The sequence below is a fragment of the Sinocyclocheilus anshuiensis genome, unplaced genomic scaffold (assembly GCF_001515605.1).
Source record: "Sinocyclocheilus anshuiensis isolate Anshui unplaced genomic scaffold, SAMN03320099.WGS_v1.1 scaffold283, whole genome shotgun sequence".
In the NCBI taxonomy this organism is placed as follows: Eukaryota; Metazoa; Chordata; class Actinopteri; order Cypriniformes; family Cyprinidae; genus Sinocyclocheilus; species Sinocyclocheilus anshuiensis.
Window position 1 is genome coordinate 1,278,490 of NW_015549605.1, and position 22,121 is coordinate 1,300,610.

Here is a 22,121-nt window from a genome sequence, read left to right on the forward strand (position 1 = left end):
CATTCCTGCAGGAGCTGACGGGATCGCTGAGGAACACCAAACCCTTCACCACACTCAAACCGGGCTCCAAGGGCTGAACTTCTTATTTATCAATATAGACTATTTTCATCCTAAATGTAGTTTATTTTAAAAGGATGTTTACCTCGATATCAGTTGCTGTCGCTCTTTTATTCACTGCGCTGCTGAAACTCTTGTTGAATGTAATCCCTTTTATCCTTTTCCCTTAAAAGAGGTCCAAAAGCTTCATGATTCAAACACTTTCAGACCAAAGACGAATATCACAGCTGTGGCTGTTTGTCTTGTTTTTTTGGAATGTGCTCACAAATGAGTTCTTTCAGCTCGTGTTCCAGCTCAGCAATTGAATTCGCTTTACCGAATGCGAAAGGGACCCACTGCAAAGAGTTCGACTTCCTCTTTTATTGTTAATTTGCTGTGTAACACATTTTAATAGCCTTTGGATTTAACATTTTTTGACCATTGTGGACATTTTCACTTATGAAATAAAGTTTGGAATTGTCTATCATACTATAACTGTACTAAATTCTTTCTCTTAGGGAATAAAAGTTGTTATATAGTTATGAAAAAAAATTTAATTGCACATATGCATTTCTTTGGGTTGCAGTGACTAGCAAAATTGAATCTACTGAATTACTGCTTCAAATTCTTATTGATTCCAAGAGTCTTTTCAAATATTTCAATTGTCATTTAATGTGATATGTAGTACTGTTTGCATATTTGATCAAAATCCAGTAAAACAGTCAGATTGTGAAACATTATTACGGTTTAAAATAGCTTATTTTTGTGATCAAAGCTGAATTTTCAGTCCTCAGTGTCACATGATCCTTCTGAAATCATTCTAATATGCTGATTTAGTGCTCAACAAACCAATCATATATATATATTATTATAAATCATTAACAAATCCACGTTTTGTGTTCTATAGAAGATTAGTTTGCTATATAATGAGGTAATAATTACAATTTTTTTAATTTTGGGTGTACTGTCTTTAAATCACATGTACAATGCTTTCTACTCACCGTTTAATTTTAGTATGAGCCATTCCATCACTAAACTGAAATATATCAATAAAAAAAGTACAACGCACTATTTTGAGACATATCAACTTTCCTTTATTTCAAAGACATTCAGTTTCGACACATTTTAAAATGCAGTGGAACATGATTTAATGCTACATGCCAATACATGAAAGTGCGACATCACAATGGATTAAATGTACATATTTATTATTCGTTCAGGTTATTAAATATCTGGAAAGAGCTCTAGCATTATAATTATTATTTAACTTGGGGAACGACTCTTCAGAGAGCGACGGGAGCACACACCCTTGGCAGACCAGGCTCCTGCATTCAACATGCATCCTGAAAGGCACTTTCATGTGTAGAACAGGTAGAAAAACATAAGAGCAGCAGTCAAAAAAAAGTGGAAAAACAATCATCGCTAGTGTATAAAAAAGTGAACCAAGGTCGTTCGGTCGTAAAACTACTCACTTCACCTTCATGCATATTTACACACAGGACTAAACACCCTCGATCACACACACATTCACTCTCACACACACACAAACTTGTCTACAAGTGCAGTGCACTCTTTCTAACTCGCTTTCATTCACACACACACACACACACACACACACACACACACACACACACACACACACGCACACAATGCATATTTACACACAGGACTAAACACCCTCGATCACACACACATTCACTCTCACACACACACAAACTTGTCTACAAGTGCAGTGCACTCTTTCTAACTCGCTTTCATTCACACACACACACACACACACACATACATACACACACACACTCAAACACTTAAGTTGTCATGTACAAGCATGAATTATCCATCATCTAGTACTCTGAACTACTCTAAGCGCATTTTATCATGCAAAAACCCCCACACAGACACACACAGGAGAGCCATATATGGTTAGTGTGCTCCAAAGAGTCTGCCGTTGACGATATCGTACAAACACACGTACACTGGAAGCACAGGGGACGTTGAAAATGGAGGATCGAACACCGTTATCGTCCGTCAGTGGAGCAGCAGTGGAAATTGTACTTGAATGACCCGAGGGAGGGCGTGGCCTATTTGCACAAACTTTCGTAATTTTCTTCGCAATCCTCCCCGAAATGTCTTTTTTGCACCTTCAGTGTGATGTTTTGTTAAAGCTTCGTTCATGCGTTTGCCCTCGGAATGTTACGGTTGTGTCCCTCCCACATCGTCCAATCAGGCTTCAGGGTTTGGTTTCCACGGTAAAGGGGGAGGTTTATCTGGTGATCAAGGCTTAGCGTGGTATTTTTCGAGTGAAAACAGGAAAAACAGTGGAACATTCATGGAATACATTTGGTGTTCTTTAGTCACCTTGCGGGAAAAGCTAAGTGAACGAAAAAACAAAAAAAAACAAAATTACATTCCCCATCAAATTCCAACAAGTGAAATAACTATTTTCCCAAGAGGCACCGGGAGTCCTGTAACTCGAATTGAAGCATCAAAAAAAGCAGCAGCAACTTATAAAAACGGCGTTTTCGACACATCCCTCTTGTGGTAGTAAGGCCTAACAAATCAAAGCACTCAAAATACATTGCACCGACTCAATGGAACATTTCCCATAAAACAACAACGGTACTTCCTGTACAGGCAGTCTCTCTCCGCTGTCTCTGAATGTGTTCCTTGTAAATGTATCTATACACAGACACGGTAAAGTCCTATTCACTTTGAGAATACACACACACACACACACACACACACACACACACACACCACCCTGACAACACATTTATAGATATAATATCGTAGACTAATGCTATCAGACCGTTCTGCGCGTAAACTAGCTATCGGCCGTACAATCATGTCATTATTAAGAGATTAACCCTGTTCTTCGAGCAGTCGTCGAGTCTTAAACCCTGTTTCCTTCGGTTGGACCCACTGGCTTACATAGTGCCGGATTTGTCACCGCTGAAACTCAAGGGCAGATTCTGGGGCTGCTGGGAAGGCGGGGGGTTGGCTTTGGGGAGAATGGGCGGTTTGGGCCGCAAAGCGGGTGGGCGGAGCATCACGCCCATGCGGGGAGAGGCCACGGGTTTGAAGGTGGCAACGGGGTCGTTGGAGCGCCGGGACGAAGGGCCGGGCAGCGGAGGGAGAGGAGGAAGGTGGCTGATAGGGCTGAGGGGGCTCGGGGAATCTGACGGGCTGGACAAGCTGGAGGGGGTGGAGCCGGATGGGCAGGACGGGCTGCTCTTCACCTGCTCCAGGGTGTCCAGCACCAGGTCAGGAGCCGCGGATTTCCCATTCTGCCTTTCCAGCTCGCGCAGCTCGTTCAAGGCCAGACTCATGGTTTCCTCTAAATCCTGGAGAGAGAGAGAGAGAGCGTTAATTGTACGAGTATTACTAACACGACACGTTGTGTTATTTGAGCATGCATGAATGCGGATTTGTGCAAATCTCACAAAACCGGTCATGGACATTTCTGGGTCGTAATGCACAGCAAATTTAAAGAAAACAAGTAATAAATTGTATTTTGGATAGAAATAATAAATCCTATATTTTTAGGGTCCCTACATTTTTTTTCAGTAAATACTATATAAATGTAATATATAAATTATAGTAATATCTAAAATATTTACAATTATTATATTGTGAATTTACTGATTATTAATTTTATTAAAATATTTTAGAAAATGTAACTTTTTTACAAAAAAGAATAAAATATAAACTTATTATACATTTAATAAAAGTATGAAATTTAAACATTAAAAAATTATACATAGCTATTATAATATCTAACAACGTATCACCATTTATACTGGTAATTCGACGATTACCAATTTAATCTTTAATCTAAAAATTAAAGTAAAAAAAACAATAAAATAAAAATGTATTACACCTTTAATACACAAATAAATAAATCTAAATATATATATATATATATATTAATTGATTATTTATATTATTATGAATCCAATTATTACATTTAATCTTAACTGTATATTTAAAATTTTAAAATTAATTCTAAATTAATTTTCAAAAATGAATAATATATAAATGGATACATCTAATACACATAGTGAAATCTAAATATAAAAATTGTACATAGATATTATAATACCTAATATAATTTATCATCATTTATATTATTGTTAAATAATTCACCAATTAATCCAAAATTTAAATGAATTAACTTTTTCCAAAATTATTATATTATAAAATGATTATACATTTAATACACATGATTAAATAATATATTTTAAAAAATGATATAAATATTATATGTAATATAGTTTTTTATTTATATTAATGTTAATTGATTATTCATTTTATCAATATTTTAAAAAATTCGAAGCCTTTTCTAAAATTAATATAAACTAACTATACATTACACACATTATTGAACAATTATATGAGAATCTGAAAAATGTGCTTAACTGTAAAAATGTCAATGCAAAAAATCTTAACAGTCCTACAAAGCGGTTTCATTTCCATATGCAAAATAACACAACTTATTTTCTTTCCTTTTAATTTTGGGACTGAAATGTCAGGAACATGTTTTTGCGAGATTTGCCCATTTGCATGTCTGTTCATAACAAACCTGTGCCATTGTGTGCGGGTTCAGTGTCTGGGAGCGTTGAATAGGTAACCCACAATGCAGTGCGGATGGTGACTGGCGTATTGGAGGACTCTCCCGCTCTCTGTCCCTGCGCAGGGACTCGTGTTGGTTGATGTTGGCAGTGACGTTGCCGTTGGAGTTGGCGTTGTGTCCCAAGCGTCTGTGGTGCTCAGGACTGTCCACACAGCTGTTCCCACGCAGCAGCTCCCGCGGGCTGAAATGCCCCGTTACCGTCACCGTTACGGGAGGAGAGCTACGTTCCAGCCCATTGCCGTGGCAGTGACTGTCGCTTAAGCGACCAGGGATGCGGCGCAGGAGGGCTTCCGTCCGCTTCCGGTGTCTGAAGAGAGAAGGGAGGAATTAATAAAGTGAAATGCAAGGAGAAAAGTGACTAGGAGACTGAAGGCCAGAGTGTGTGTGTGCTCACCGGCTGATGAAGGTCTCAGGGATTCTTGGCTCAGTAGGAGACGTCAGCGACCGTCTGGAGCTCACTTCATCTGAAGGTGTAGTGCTGGACTCACTGTCTGCTTTCTGGCTCAGAGTGTCTGACATGGCCTCATCCCTGAAATATATCATTCAGAAGTTCATTCATTCATCCATTTTCACATCAAGCTATTCGTTTGATCAAAATGAGTTTTAGAAGGAAATTAAATTAGCCAATGTGTTACATAAAAAGAACAAACTTCAAATTCCTTACAATTACTATGATACCATTTCTGCCAAAATACCAAGTACTACAGACGTTAAGTGGGAATTAGTCACCACTGTTAAAAATAAAATAAACATCTAAAAAAATCACTTGTCAGATTGTGTATAATTTTTTCAGGGTTTTAAAGCGGCAATATTAAGTGGAAATTAGTCACCAAAAAAAAAAAATAATAAAATAAAAAATAAAATAAAATAAAATAATTCTTATATTGTGTAGAGGATGTACCATATTGATTTATGGTTTTACAGCAGTAACATTAAGTGGGAATTAGTCACCACTAATAAAAAATAAATAAAATAAAATAAAATAAATAAAAAATCTTACATTGTTTAGAGGGGATACCAAAATTGATTTATTATGGGTTTGCATCAGCAACATTAAGTGGGAATTAATAAGCACAGTTAAAAATAAAAATAAAATAATAAAATATACATTCAATAAATGACTTCTCAGATTGTGTAGAAGCAGCACCATGATTTTGTCATGCTTTTAAAGCAGTAATATTAAGTGGAAATTAGTCACCACTGGAATAAACTGAACTAAACTACAATAAATACATAAATAAATAATACACACATAATTTTTTAAAATTAAATTAAAATAATATTCTTACATTGTGTAGATGAGGTACCATATTGATTTGTTTTTACAGCAGAAATATTAAGTGGGAATTAGTCACCACTGAAATAAAATAAAATAAATTTAAAAAAATGAAATAAAATGTGACCTCTCAAACTGTGAAAAGGAGATACCATATTAATTTACTATGGTTTTACAGCAGTAACATTAACTGTAAATGTGGTATTTTGGTGGAAAATGTTTGCTATGATATTCTTTTTTTTTTTTAAATCTTATCTTGTTGCCTTGAATATGTAGATGAAGCGTGTGAACTCACTCCTGCAGCGTGACGTATTGGTGTGGTATGAGTCCGTCAATGCCATTGTGTCGTCCCTCCCACCAATCTTCAGACGCTCTCTGAAGCAGCAGCAGAGTGGCTCCTTTTTTAAAGGCCAGCTCCCGTCCAGACCGTCCCACATAGTCAAACTTGGCTATGGCCTCCACAGGCTCACCCTCTGAAAGAAATACAGACAAATTCAGCATTCTGTATTTTTGAGATTAATAAAAACAAATATGCACGCATGTATTTACCCTCCTCGCTCGTCTGTGTTTCCGTCCCTCCATCCTGCTCCCCCTCCTCAAACGCTCCAGGTTCACTGTACGGACTTTCACTTAAAGAACACAAAAGATGATCAACATACTGCAATACACTTTAAATGGGAATACGGTAATTAGTTATGCACATGAACTCACCAGTACTCAGTATTGCTCATGCATTTCTCATAAACGGGTCCCTCCAGCTCTTTGGTGTCAGGGAAGATGGTTTCATGGTGGATGATGATGGTTTTGACGATCTCGTTGACGTGAGCCTGACATGAGACCTGGTCCAGGAGGTCCGGGGTGGGCATCAAAGTGGGGCCAAAGCATATAGCCAAGTTTCCAGGGTCCATCATGTTCTCGTCGCTGTACTGGGACAAGCTGCGATGGGAAAGAAACCCATGATGCATTACGTTGTCTCCTGAGTACATCGCTGAAATTATGCATTCTCAATCAGAGCATCAGTATGATATTTGTGCGCGTGAGTCATAAATGCCATATCGCACCTTTACCCAACACTCTCGCTCCCAGCCTCCCTCTGTCTCTCACGGCACAGAGGTGGGAGAGGATTTAATTTCTGGTATGAAAATGGATGCTTAGTTTAGCTGCATTTCTCCTATTCAATGAGACGCTTCAGCTTTGCAGCTGAGTGAGTTGTGTTCGTTTGGAAGTAGCAATATTGATGAATATTTCATACTCAGTATATACATGGAACAGTAAGTATGTGGGTTTACTTTGCTACCCTTTTGGGACAAAACTGTCTACATGAATCAGCTAAATATAGCAAAACATTCCTTTAAGGCCATCTGAAAACTTTCTAAAAAATGATTCAGACATATAACAGTAAATATAATTGTAAATGTCTTGTGTAATTTATGGTAGTATTTTCAGTAAATTAAATCAGACACTTCATAAGATTATTATTACTTGTTATAAAGTGACATTTGTGTTTGTGTAATAATTTAATAATAGATAATACCATCTGACCTTCTAAAAATATTTAATTTGCATTTAAATTTGCATCTGCATTTCTTTTGGGGTAGTCTGTATTATTTAAAATAAAATAAACATTAACTGAAATAAATTAAAATATAAAAACAGTTCTAATTTTATTAATTATATATATATATATAAACAAATAAAAATCAACATTTCTAATTTTCCTTAAAAAACAAAAATAATTCTTCTGTATTCCTGTTTTCTTTTAGAGTCTGCATTGATTAATTACTTATTATATATAAAATAATTAATAATATTTATACCAGGGTCATTATCAAACTAAAACAAATACAAAACAATACAAAAACATTTTCATCATTTAAAATAAAATGAATGTTAAGTGTAAAATTCTAATAAGTACCAGGCTATTATTGTTAACTGAAATAAAAAAAAATTATAATAAGTAGAAGTACTACAATAACTAAACCTGAAATAAAATTGAATACTATACACTATAATTATATACACTTTTTTTTAAATGACAAAAACATAAGTTAAATGAAAATAAAAATGCAATCAAAATTAATAAAAACTATTATAGTATATCAATAACACCGATATATATATATTTATACTATTAAATAATTAAACTATTTAATAATTACACTTAGCTTTATATGAAAGCAACATACAGTCTGTGTAGTATGTCCTCATTTTGCTAGCTATATGTGACCCTGGAGCACAAAACCAGACATAAGGGTCAGTTTTGACAGTTCCGAAATTGAGATTTATACATCATCTGAAAGCTGAATAAATAAACTTTCCATTGATGTGTTGTTAGGATAGGACAACATTTGGCCAAGATACAACTATTTGACAATCTGGAATCTGGAGGGTGCAAAAAAATCTAAATACTGAGAAAATCGCCTTTAAAACTGTCCAAATGAAGTTCTTAGCAATGCATATTACTAATCAAAAATGATGTTTTAATATATTTACAGTAGGAAATTTACAAAATATCTTCATGGAACATGATCTTTACTTAATATCCTAATGATTTTTGGCATAAAAGAAAAATTGATAATTTTGACCCATACAATGTATTTTTGGCTATTGCTACAAATATACCCCAGCGACTTAAGACTGGTTTTGTGCTCCAGGGTCACATTTAAATGTGTGTGAATACTCACTGGTTGAGGAATGCAAACAGGTATCTCATGACCACGAGTGTTGGCCGTGGTGCTGTGGTCAAGATCTTGCGGATGGAGAGGGCACGTTCATACAAACTCTCCGTTCCTGTTGAACGCACACGAACACGCAAGTTCATAAACAAGGAAAACTAGACGTCCCATGTTCTCAAACAGGCAGGGACTCTTTTATATTCACATGAAAAGACAGCAGCTGTCCAAACTCCCCAGGAAACCCGAGTACTTAGCACCCTGTCATTTCCCGAACGCTTGTGCCACCGTTTCTCACACACACCTTTCCTTTCCTTTCCTTTCCTCTCCTTCCTCCATCCTGCCTCATACACATACATGCACACATATGAACGCAGGGAAACAAGCACTCACGGACGCAGGCGATGAGATCGTTGAACTTCTCCTTGGGGAAAAGCGGGTTGTCCAGGTTGCGGAAGTACATTTTCAGCACGCCTGCTACTGAGTTAATGTCATGGTTATTCTCCTCGTCAGTCAAGGGGTCGTTGCCTGGGAAACAGTCACGAAGATGAGTGTATCCATGGTGATAGATCTTTTTCATTAAAATCAGTGATTTTCACATTTGAACACTGAGCTTTCAAAAAGCCATTCGCATTTATTATTAAATCATCACAATTTTAATTGTTTTAATTTAAGGGAGACTGTTAAACTGTATTTAGTCAATGCTATTTGTTCATATTATATATATATATATATTTATTTATTTAAATTTTTTTTTTTACAATTATTTTACATTTTTCTTAAAATCATTACAAATTACAGGGTCAATGTCACCAATTTATTTATTTAACTGGTGACACAGAAATAGCGCAAAAATTTTTATATTACAGCATAATATAATTTTTTATATTACACCATATTCAAAATCATTTATAATTAATAAAAAAATAAAATAATATCAAATACAATAAAAAATAAATAAAATAAAATAAATAAAAAGTGACATTTTACAATGTGCAGAGGAGGTACCATATTAATTTATGGTTTTATGCAAGTAACATTAAGTGGAAATTAGTCACCACTTCTATAATAAAATTTATAGTAATATATATATATTAAAATAAAATTTTTCTTTTTTTTTTAAATGTAATTGGTGACACAGAAATAGTGCAGGAGATTTCTTCTTAATATTACGCCATAACTTATCTGTAAAACTTATCTATAACTTATATTGTTTCACATTTTTCAGAAACTTTCAACTTGTTTACTTCACTAAATAAAGTAAAATAAAAAAATAAAATAAAATGTGACTTATGTAGAGGAGGTACCAACTATAATAATGTATTATGGATTTATGTAAGTAACATTAAGTGGAAATTAGTCACCACTGTTATAATAAAATACGATTTTCAAATTTTCAATACATTTTTTTACTTAGTGACATAAAAATAGTGCATAATATTTCTTCATCGTATTACTCTATAACTTATATTTGTTTAAAATTATTTTTAAAATTAACTTGTTTCCTTCCAGATTTACATTTTTTTTAATTTTTATCCCAGATTTACATGGAGACTTTCAAAGTTCACTGTATATATTTTTATTACCGTGACTGTGCTCAAAAGCATAATATAATTATGAGAATTATTTACATCACGGCGTTCACAAACCTCTTTCAAAAGAGTTCTTGATGTCATTGACTTCCACCTGTGACCCTGAAACCCTGAAAATACCCTGGTGTTGCAGACCTAGAAGAAGAAGAAAAAAAATACACCATAATATAAGAGCATGTGATGTATAGGTTTGTGTGATCATTTTATGACAAAGCTAAGGCAAGTATTAATGCAAATTTTTATAATCATGTTAAACAGATAAATTGACTATGTCTTGCTAGTTGCGCATGTAAAAATGCATATACTCTTTAAATACATATTTACATAAAAATTCATTAAATAATATTTTCATTTATTCATCAATAAATAATAAAATATTTAAATGAGTTTGAATTATTTTAATATTTATTTTTTATATTATTATTAGTAGTAGTAGTAGCAGCAGTATTCATATTAATATTAAAATGGAATTTTATAAATCAAAAAAGATTTACAAATGAAAAAAACAAGAAAAATATAATAATAATGATAATTATTATCTCTTATTTTTTTCCATTTCTAAACCATTCTCATTTTCTCATTGTTAGCAGCCACAGCAGCAGTAGTCGTATACAATAGTAAATAATAAATATAATCATAATAATTACACATTTAGAGAAAAGTGCAACATCACCTTCAGCTATGCTCCTCTTCAGCATGTCATGTTTGGCTTGTAGTTTAGCGATGAGATTATTGCCTTCCAGATACTCCTTCAGCTTCTGCAGCCACACAAATACACACAGTCAATAATAATCCAATTACACTGGAAATGAATGATCTAATTAGTCCTGGTCATCCTTCAGTAGCCATGAACTTTAAAGATATTGACATTGCTTTAGGCTAAAACAAGACCATTGACCCAGGGGTCACAACGCTACAAAACTACAGTGTAAACAGATCATTGGCTGCAAAGTGTGATGCAAGGAGAATAAATATGGTGTCTGTGCTCTTTTCTGTGTCTGATGCAAGTAAATGTCTTATTAAATGCTGTATTTCCAAAACAGGCCCTGTTTGAGCGAGTGTGTGTGGGCCAACATTTACTGTGAAATAAAAGAGCTCTGTTTCCTGCTGGTTGGCGCGTCTCTTGGCCAGGCTGGGGAAGAAAAAAAATACACCATAATATAAGAGCATGTGATGTATAGGTTTGTGTGATGGATTCAATGTTTGCATTAATTCAACAGATTATATATAATTTCTTACCATATAGATTAATAAAGCGAATGCAGCTCTCTACAATCAGTGGGATGGCCTTCCCAGAATCCTGCATGCAGATGAAAATATCCCAATAGTCATAAAGCAGCACATGGAAGTTGTACAAAAATGAAATCTGTGTGCTGGTACAGGTGGAAACAAACCCGGCTGTTACCTGGTGCCTGCTGTGGGAGTTTCGTCGACGGCTAAGTGGAAAAAAGAGAGAAATACAAGAGATTTAGCATTCAAAAAGGTCATGAGAACCTTTACAAATATCAAAAGGACCTTGTGATGCAGAGCAATATATTTAAAAAAGGGCATTAAAAGAAGGTCAGATATAGATGATGAGATATACCTGGTTGTCATGATGTCTGCTCTGTATCCTGTGGATATAGACATTATATTAGACGACATTTTACTGTTCTTCAATTATTATTAGTAGTAGTAGTAACATTAATAGTACTAGTAGCAGTAGCAGCAGTGTTAATATTATTAATATTACAATTTAAAAAATGAGAGATTTACAAATGAAAAAAAGAGCTTATAATAATATACTTTTATTTCCATTTCTAAACCTTTTTCACTTTCTCATTATCAGCAGCAGTATACAATAATAAATATAATCAGAATTATTTTACATTTAGAGAAAAGTGAAACATCACCTTCAGCTATGCTCCTCTTCAGCATGTCGTGTTTGGCTTGTAGTTTAGCGATGAGATTACTGCCTTCCAGATACTCCTTCAGTTTCTGCAGCCACACAAATACACACACTCAATAATAATCCAATTACACTGGAAATGAATGATCTAATTAGTCCTGGTCATCCTTCAGTAGCCATAAACTAAGTTACTGAAAGATACTGACGTTGCTTTCTGCTATAACAAAACCATTGATCCAGGGGTCACAACGCTACAAAACTACTGTGTGATCAGATCATAGGCTGTAAAGCGTAATGTGAGGAGGATAAATATGCTGTGCGTGTCTGATTCAAGTAAATGTCTTATTAAATGCTGTATTTCTGAAACTGTGTGTGTGGGCCAACATTTACTGTGAAATAGAAGAGCTCTGTTTCCTGCTGGTTGGCGCGTCTCTTGGCCAGGCTGGGTTTGCTGAGGTAAGTGTCTGATACGCTGGATTTGACCGACTCAGTGGAGCGACTGTGCTGGAAGCTCTCGGACACGTCGTAGTCTTCCATGTTCACCATGTCCTGGATAGTGCTGAGCGTGGCCTCCGATGTCTTTTTCACCTTCAGAGGGAACATAGAGAGTTACTGAAGTGGTGGTGCCACTGTACATTTATACACACCACTGTACTGAATGATTAGCTCATGGTCATTTTAATCAATGGACAGTTTTCACTTGTATTTTCATATTTCGGAAGCAAGCGACGCACAAAACAGGTGTGAATGGGGTCCAAAACAGTTTGTGATCCAATCACACATCATAAACAATAAGTAACATTTTCTGCCTGATTAAACCCTTAAAGGTCTAGTTCACCCAAAAATGAAAATTCTGTCTTCGTTTACTCACCCTCAACACCAAATCCTGTATGAGTTTCTTTCTTCTGTTGAACAAATGAAGATATATATATAACCAAATCGGTTGCTGGTAGCCATTGACTTCCATAGTACAGAAAAATACAATGCAAGTCAATTGCTATAGCAATTGCTTGGTTACTAGCATTCTTCGAAATATCTTCTTTTGTGTTCAACAGAAGAAAAAAACTCAGGTTTGGAATAACTTGAGGGTAAGTAAACAATGACAATTTTAATTTTTTGTGTGAACTAGACCTTTAAAATTATTTTATTAATGTAATTTTACTTCAATGTATTTACTATGGAAGACCGTTTCCGCCACTGAATAAAATAAAATAAAATAAAAAAAGGTAACAGCGACTTTTTATCTCACAATTCTGACTTTATAACTCACAATTGTGAGTTTATATTATGCAATTCTGAGAGAAAAAAAACAGAATTGCGAGTTTTTATTGCGTCACAATTATGAGAAAAGTCAGTCAGAAAGTCAAAATGAATTATTTAGTCAATAGTATATGTAAAAAGGGCATTAAAAGAAGGTCAGACATAGATGATGAGATTTACCTGGTTGTCATGATGTCTGCTCTGTATCCTGTGGATATAGATATTATATTAGACCATATTTCACTGCTCTTCAGACATAAACTCAACTAATCTAAAAGCTCAAGTGATGTCACTTACTCTTCATTATATAATTTCAAATGGTGGACACAGATTATTTATCTTGGTTTTATTCACATGGATCCATATATATATACGCCACTGAATAAAATAAAATAAAATAAAAAAAGGTAACAGCGACTTTTTATCTCACAATTCTGACTTTATAACTCACAATTGTGAGTTTATATTATGCAATTCTGAGAGAAAAAAAACAGAATTGCGAGTTTTTATTGCGTCACAATTATGAGAAAAGTCAGTCAGAAAGTCAAAATGAATTATTTAGTCAATAAACTCACAATTGCGAGAAAAAAAGTCGCAATTACCTTTTTCTTTTTTTATTCAGTGGTGAAAACGGGCTTCCATAATTTACAGTATGCACTTGAATAAAAAAATAATAAAAGGTTAACTTTTCTCCAGTCAATAATTAAATAAAATTTTGCAGTGAAATTAAAAATTGGAAATTTACTTGGAAGCAATCATTTGTCCATTGTGTTTTTTAACACAAGGGCACGCTATTATTCAAAAGTTCTTTTTTTCCAGCCTTTTTGAAAGAAATGAATACTTTTATTCAGCTGGGACACTTTAAACTGACCAAAAGTGACAGTAAAGACATTTATAATAGTACTACATGATATTATGGTGATAATGCTGCTCTTTTGAATTTTTATTCATCAAAAAATCCTGAAAAAAGCATCATGGTTTCCACTAAAATATTATGCAGTACAACTGCTTTCAACATAGACTATAATAAAAAATGTCTCTTGAGCACCAAATCAGCATATTAGAATGATTTCTGAAGTATCATGTGACACTGAGTATTTGCTATATTCAGCTTTGTCATCACATAAATAAATTACATTTTACAATATATAAAAATAGAAAACTAATAATAGAAAGAAATACTGTAATATTTCACAATATTATTATTTTTACTCCAATATTGATCAAATAAATTAGTATTATTACGTACAACCAAGCTAATAGTACAATAGTTTGTTGTACTTTTTGTTTTGTGAAAATCACACACTGTACTCAGGAATTGGCTCGCAGTCTTCTAGAGAAGCGAGGATTTAGGAATATCCCGCACACACATCCGTACACCCCTCGGTCTCTACAGTCGAAGCTCACTGCAGTAATACAGCGTTCATCAGTACTTCTGCTCTGTCCTTCACATGCTGAGAGCTGCAGGAAACAGCTGGCCTGCCAACAACCAGCGATAAACAACCACACACTCCGACAGAGACTGAGACGATGGAAACAAGATGTATGAATGCGTCTGGAGCTGTGAAGGAGAGCGCTGGTGTGCATATAGAATACCTGACGACAAAGAGAGAAGGAACGAGAGAAGGGGAAAGGAGAAATGGAGAAGGTGTGTACGCCTGTCATCTCATTCGTTATCCTCAGTGGGGGAACTGCAGCTGCCGAGGTGCTCATTCAAGGGGAAGGGATTGTGTGTGTGTGTGTGTGTGTGTGTGTGTGTGTGTGTGCGTGTGTGTGTCTCACCTCTTCATTTTCGATCTTCAGTGTGGAGAGGCGTGACTGCAGCTGCTGGAATCGGAGGAGGAGCTCGGCTTGCACCTGCGGCAGTGCTGTGATTTGACTCACCTGAAATATCAACATGCATAAATACACATATTACAGAAACTGCTCAGCAGAAAAAACAAATCATTTGATCGTATTTATTATTACAGTGGCCTTTTTTGCCATTATCAAAGACATGGATAGTAAAAAAGGACAGGAAATGAGAGCGTGGTGTTGGATAAAATATGTTGTGAGCCAGACTTGAATTTGCATTGCCCATGTGACCACCAAGGCTCTGCATATCAGAGCATGCATGATAACTAAAAGGTCACAGTTGTAACTAAATTTGACATTAAAATTCTGTGTGAAATTGGATAATGTGTCAGTTAACATGCTCAACCATATATATCGATATAGGTATGTTTTGCTCTCAACACAAGGTTAAAATTAATATATTTGTATAAAAATTAGTGTAGGTTTTTAGATGCTGTAAGTGGTCACCACTTTTAAATCGCCTTTTTGGCTTCATGAATTAATTTTAAATGGTCCTGTGGTGTGACAAATTAGTTTTAAAAAAAAATGATGAATAATCCATTTGGCTGCAATTATTATGAGGTCATTAAACTGCATGTGCAATAATTATAATACAATTGGAAAATGCTTTTTAAAACAGTTTTAGGAAGACAGTTAGACTCCCAGATGCTCCATTTACACAAATAAGCAAAGTGTTAGCTTATTTATGCTTATTAATGCTGAAAATCTCTCTATTATGTGAGGGCACATCACGCAGGAATAAAAATGGAAGTAGTTCCACATAAACATTGTAAGTTAAATTAATAGTCTGAGGCTAAATTCTCCATCTTCCTAAATTAAAAGCATTGTAATTACTTCTTTGGAGGTCACGATTCCCAATTAGAACTGAATGTTTTAGTTAAGAATTTGAGTTTAGTTTTTGATTGCAAAATATGATAATGTTTATAAAGTATTAGGATTTTCTTTTTCTTCATTTTTGACCCCATTTATATAATCCCACAGTTCACAATCTAGTCAAGCACAGGACAATTTCAAACTTTACATAAAAAAAAAATCATTTAAATAAACAATTTTATGTTTTTAGATAAAATAATTTTCTTTTTTGCTGTCCAGCCAAATTATGAAGATATGATAGTAAAACTCACTGCAATAGCACAAATTCATTCCTTTCCTACACAGAAGTCAATGTACTGTAAATGACATGTATATATGCAGTTTGGACACTAGGTGGCATGTGACCTGGTCTCCCATGTGTGGCTGAAAGGAGAAGCGTGCAGGAGGGGTGAACGCTGTAGGGTGAGTCTCCATAAAGCGCTGCCGGTCATTACTGGGGTCCAGCCCCTCCACAGCCCCCTCCAAAATATCCAGGCCCTCGTGCCGAGAGGTTTCCAGGCTGTATTCTGCTGACAAGTAGGTGCGCAATGCCCGGCTCAGGCCTGCATGGTAGCCAAGGTCACAACACTGTTAAAACACAAACACACACACTCGATTTTAATGGAGAAGAGAACATGAATAGTGTGGATTTGTGTGGAGCTGTCAGTCAAACCCGATTACGACGGATGAACCATTGCTTTAAAGCATCTAAAAATGATCCTCCAGGGCTTGTGATCTCAGCGTAAATTTGAAGGGTTTTTCATCCAGGCTTTTACTGTATCTCACTTCCCACCCCCACACAATCTCTCTCTCCCTCTTTTACCCACCCACGTACACAAATTCTCCTGCTGTCTTTATCTCAGTGTGAGCAGGTTTGACCTCTGTGAAGGTCAAAGAGACGCAGCGCTCCGATCGGCCAGATACTGCTGACCACCATCAGCCTGCTGCAAACTCTAATGAGCAAAACAACAGACACAGCAAACCCAGTGTGAGAAATGGCTCCTCTCTTTACCATTGAGGAAACTCCTGGCCTCACTGGAAACTAGATTAAGTGTGCACGATATTTAATAGGATCTTATAGGACTTTGTGTGTGGAAAGTAGGTAGTATACAGTATGTGTTCTGTGCACAGTATGCACTTTTAATGATGAATTACTACAGCTGTGAAAACGATCAGTATGCAACCATAGTACACTTCATAGGACACTCGATGCACAATGCAATGCACACAACTTCACCTTCCATCTTCAATGTGATGACAGACAGACAGACAAACTGATGATAGACAGAACGATAGACAGAATAACAGATAGATGATAGAAAGAAAGAACGACAGGCAGGATGATAGATAGAATGATAGACAGACAGAAGAGCAATAGAATGATATACAGAAATAGAACAATAGATAAAATAGATAGATAGATAGATAGACAGACCGACCGATATACAGAAAGAATGAACGATACAATGATAGAACAAACAACAGAACAAACAATACAATGATAGACCGAACAAACGATGGAATGATAGAATTAAAGGAACGAACAATAGATAGATAGAACAACAGATAGAACGATAGAGAGAGAGAGACAGACAGACAGACAGACAGAATAGAACAATAGATAAAATGATAGATAGAAAAGAATGACAGGAAGAATGAAAGAACAACATATAGAATGACAGATAGATAGACGATAGACAAATAAAAAGATAGAACAATATATAGAATGATAGACAGATAAATAGACTGGTATATAGATAGATAGAATTAATAAATGAAAGAACAAACGATACAATGATAGAACGAACGATAGAACAAACAATACAACGATAAAATGATAGATAGATAGATAGATAGATAGATAGATAGAGTTTTAGGACAGTATATACTGTGCAGTAGGCCGGAACAAGCGTGCTAGTATTCCATTCTAAGAATGTGCTAATGTGTGCTTGTAATTAAAGGCTTAATCTCCATCCCGTCCTGCCTGTTACAGGGTGCGTTTGTCTCTAATTAAAGGCAGTGGAGGCTGCTTTAATTAGTTATTATTAATCAGGACTATAATTCATTACTGTGCTTGGTGAAAAAGCAAATAAATGCAACCATAACACCATGCCCTTCATGCAGTGGCAATTTCCTGCCGTCGACTCACAATCTGTGCATTACAGTACACAGCCCTAATCAGATACTCACATCAATCAAATGCGACAGGTCTTGGATGTAATATTTAAACAGAGAAGCGTTCGTGGCCTCCACAGTCAACAGATACTCATTCCGAGCTTTCATAACCTTCAGTTTGTTCTCCGAATACTTGGCTTGGCGCTGGGGGGGAAAAAACCAGAAAGAGAGGTTGAAGGAGAGAAAGAAGGACAAAGTGTTGAGCAAGTGCTATATCTCCATCATGGCAAGAAGATGTTTTTATTGATAACCTATTGACTAACTTGTTTCTAATGGAAGTGTGTTAGCACAATGAGGTTTGGCTTATGTCCACTTCTCTGTGATTGTAATTGCTCTTTTTAATTACAGCAATATTATCATTAAATCAAGCAGGCATCCTGAACATATAGTGTCAATAGAGTCCCAGTTTATAAATTTTTACATTTGGATTCATCACAGTCTAACTGATATTTGTGTAAAGATGTACACTACCATTCAAAAGTTTGGGGGCAATAAAAAGGTTATGAAATAAATTCAAATCAAGGCTGCATTTGATAAAAAATACAGTAAACATAAATATTGTGAAACTAAAAATATTGTGAAATAATATAAAAATTTAAAGTAACTTTCCTATTTTAATATATTTTAAAATGTAATGTATTCCTGGGATGCAAAGCTGAATTACTTCAGTCGGATGAATAGAAAATTCAAAAGAACAGCATTTGTTTTAAAATAAAAATCAGTTTTACTTTATCAATATTTCTACTGTCACTTTTGTGCAATTTAATGCATCCTTGCTCAATTAAAAAACCCTTTGAACGGTAGTGCATACACATTACATTTATATGTGAACCAAACTGTTTTATGCTCATACAATGCCTCAAACGGAAAAATGCACTGTTGACTCTGTCCATCGGGATATCCTGTTTGCCTATTCTGTCCAATACTGTAACAATTGCTCATTCTAACCTCTCCTCCCCCTTATGAAAGAAAGAAATGAATGCAGTACTAAACTGCAGATGTACATTTGGAAAGCATTGACGTTATAATGTATTTCCGCTCAATCACATTAAAAAAATACATTAATATAGCGTTAAATCAACCAGGCATCCAAAAAATTCTCAGTAAATCTTCAGAACCAACATTATAATGAAGCATCAAATCATCTAAGCCAACAAGAGCAACAAAATAGGCTCATTTTCAGGTTGGTTATGCATAAATCAGAAATTATTCCCTCATAATGTCCACCGAATTACTCCATAACTCCAGTTCACAGTATTTCATCAAGACAAATTAACTTTGCACTATTTCTGGAAACACATCTGGCACATTAAAATTCAAGGAATCTAATTTGCATAGTGGATAATACACTCTTAGACTGCAAACAACTAAACACATATTAGGTATAACACATACAGTAAAAGAGACAACAATACAACAGAAAAACACACAGCAAAAGATGTGGAACACACCTTCTCTTTCATCTTCTGGATTTTGCGGGCAGCGTTGCGCCGTTGGTGGCGATCTTCGGTGCGCAGACTGAAGACGGTTTCTCCACCCCGGCCCTGTCGTTCACCCTGCCTCTCTGCCTCCTTTAGCTTATTCTCTGCACTTAGAGTCTCGGAGTGATACATGTGATATGTCTTCATCACCTGCAGGGGGCAGAGCAGATGGAAAACTACATTACCCACAATCCCACATATCCAATCAAAAAACTTTCAGCAGAATGCAACCCGTCCTACTGAGCTAATCTGATTCATAAATATCTGTTGTGCATCTGTGTCCACATGGATGCATGTGTAATGGTTTCCATATAAAAAAATAATAAATTTAGCATTACATCACTTGCTCACCAATGGATCTTCTGCAGTGAATGGGTGCCGTCAGAATGAGAGTCCAAACAGCTGATAAAAACATCCGAATAATCCAAAAAGCTACGTGTTTGTAATAAACAATTCCATAAAAATTTTTTAAGTTCAAACCGTTGCTTTCATTCTTTTCATTCATTATGTGTCCATAATACTGCTTTTTGTACAATGAAAAAGTTGTCTCGTCTGAATCAGGAGAGAAATATGCACAAATTAAGCACTGTTAAAAAGCAAAAAAAGTCCAAAACAGTTCTTAAACAAATATGCTGTTGCATTTTGATGTGAGAGGACAACAGAGGATGGACTTTTCCACTGGAGGAAGTGTTATTATGGATTATGGTGCATATTTTGGCCAGAAGCAAAGGTAAACAATTTAATGATAGATTTTTTTTTTTTCATACAAACATTAGCTTTTTGCATCACAAGATATTACTTGATTTTCTTGAGTTGTGTGGATTGCTTGCAGATTATTGTGATGTTTTTATCAGCTGTTTGGACTCATTCTGACGGCACCCATTCACTTCACAGGAGCCATTGGGGAGCAAGTGATTTTTGGAGACACCCGACAAGTTAAATCATGCATCATGCGTCCTGCTCTGCTTCCAAACTGATGTAAATCCTTCTCAACAGGGACACAAAACTGCTTACATGAGGGCTGCAGTGAGGTGGAAACTTCCTGAACTTTGAGTACTTTGGTTCAGAGAATTCATCTCATTTTTAGTGTGCATTCCTCATGTTAGAGGTAAGCTCAGCTGACAGACTTAATGTGCGCTCCGTGTTTTTGTTTTATCAAGGTTATTTATGCAAGAGCTGCTGGCTTTTAAGACTTCAGTCCTGTCAGACAAGCTAACATTCAGGTCAAATATTCACAACTGCAAATAACAACAATTACAGGCGAATCAAATGTCTGTCAACAGGAAAAGTTCCCACCCAGCTTAAAGTAAGCATTAAAATGGAAAAGACTCATCCATGCATGCGTCTCTTTTTTTCATGTATTTTTTTGTCATTTCAAATCTGCCACCTTTCCTTTTTTGCATACTTTTTGGGCCAATCAACTGAGCTGTACAGGTAAACGTCATGTGACATTTTTCTAAGGCTGCATGAGAAGATAGTTATTAACGAATGGTTTGGGACTGTATGCGTTCCTGTGATACCATCACATCAAAGACAGAAGTTGTCAAAATTTCATGCTGAAAATTCATGCTGGTCTTTTCAGCAACTACAGAATTGTGTAAAATAAACAGCTGCAGATGTTGCAGACAAAAGGAAAACTGCTACCACGAAGCAAAAAGCAATGCAGAAATGTTGGAACTAGTAAATGAAAGACAGATGAAAGCTATACAGTTGAGTTCTGGAAGAAGAGAAGTGAGAGACTGAGAGTGTCGGTGATGGAGGAGCGAATAACATATTGATGGAATGATAAGATGAGAGAGAGAAAAGCACCAGCAAAGTGAGGGGATGAAGAAGTAATCCAAAAAGAGATTGAACAGATGATGAGAGAGAATGAGACAAGCTCACCGTGTAGAGTTCGTTAAGAATCTTCATCAGGTCTTCTTGCAGCTGGAAAATGATCTCTTTGCTCTGTGGGCCAAAAAAAATGGACAGAGAATAAGTGCTGAGCTGGGTCAAACTCAAATATACAGCCAAGAATTGCTGTCCTCGCTTAGTCAATTCTGAACTAACACTATAGCTCAAAACAACTCAAATATCCACTTAAGTTGCTTTACTTCTTTGACCAGTCGTGTTAGGCAGTACCTTCTTGACCTGACCTTTTGGGTCCTTCAGATGCACTGACCAAGTCACATTTTTCCTTTAGAGTGTCACAAGTGAATTTTAGAAGAGCTTTTTTGACTAGATTTAATCATTTATTAAAAATGCATTAAAAAAAAAAACTATTTATTTATTTATTTGAAAGAAAATATATATAGGCATAGGTATTTGCATTCCATTCTTTGATTATTTTATTGTTTTATTTTAATTGCATTATTTAATTTAACACACACACACACACACACACACACACACACACACACACA

General features: G+C 35.5%; 2 protein-coding genes across 3 annotated transcripts in view; one reads left to right on the plus strand and one right to left on the minus strand.

Moving 5' to 3' along the window:
- LOC107658829 (UPF0536 protein C12orf66 homolog) overlaps positions 1–448 on the plus strand; it is a 6,274-nt gene extending 5,826 nt beyond the window's left edge. Inside the window, exon 4 of the mRNA XM_016447492.1 lies at positions 1–448. Within this exon, the coding sequence (XP_016302978.1) occupies positions 1–77 (77 nt within the window). The 3' untranslated portion in view covers positions 78–448.
- Positions 449–2,334: 1,886 nt separating this feature from the next.
- LOC107658816 (SLIT-ROBO Rho GTPase-activating protein 1-like) overlaps positions 2,335–22,121 on the minus strand; it is a 36,309-nt gene continuing 16,522 nt past the window's right edge. Inside the window, exons 4-22 of one of the 2 annotated variants that reach the window (XM_016447476.1) lie at positions 21,604–21,666; positions 19,690–19,869; positions 18,254–18,382; positions 16,430–16,651; positions 15,140–15,241; positions 12,488–12,685; positions 12,102–12,186; positions 11,795–11,822; positions 11,615–11,645; positions 11,449–11,509; positions 10,267–10,344; positions 9,011–9,145; positions 8,630–8,735; positions 6,657–6,881; positions 6,495–6,574; positions 6,241–6,418; positions 5,064–5,198; positions 4,619–4,976; positions 2,335–3,380 (exon numbers count right to left, since the gene is read on the minus strand). In XM_016447476.1, the coding sequence (XP_016302962.1) occupies positions 2,964–3,380; positions 4,619–4,976; positions 5,064–5,198; positions 6,241–6,418; positions 6,495–6,574; positions 6,657–6,881; positions 8,630–8,735; positions 9,011–9,145; positions 10,267–10,344; positions 11,449–11,509; positions 11,615–11,645; positions 11,795–11,822; positions 12,102–12,186; positions 12,488–12,685; positions 15,140–15,241; positions 16,430–16,651; positions 18,254–18,382; positions 19,690–19,869; positions 21,604–21,666 (2,811 nt within the window). In that variant the 3' untranslated portion in view covers positions 2,335–2,963. The remainder of the gene's footprint in view (positions 3,381–4,618; positions 4,977–5,063; positions 5,199–6,240; positions 6,419–6,494; positions 6,575–6,656; positions 6,882–8,629; positions 8,736–9,010; positions 9,146–10,266; positions 10,345–11,448; positions 11,510–11,614; positions 11,646–11,794; positions 11,823–12,101; positions 12,187–12,487; positions 12,686–15,139; positions 15,242–16,429; positions 16,652–18,253; positions 18,383–19,689; positions 19,870–21,603; positions 21,667–22,121) is intronic. The other variant, XM_016447477.1, reaches the window with a different exon arrangement.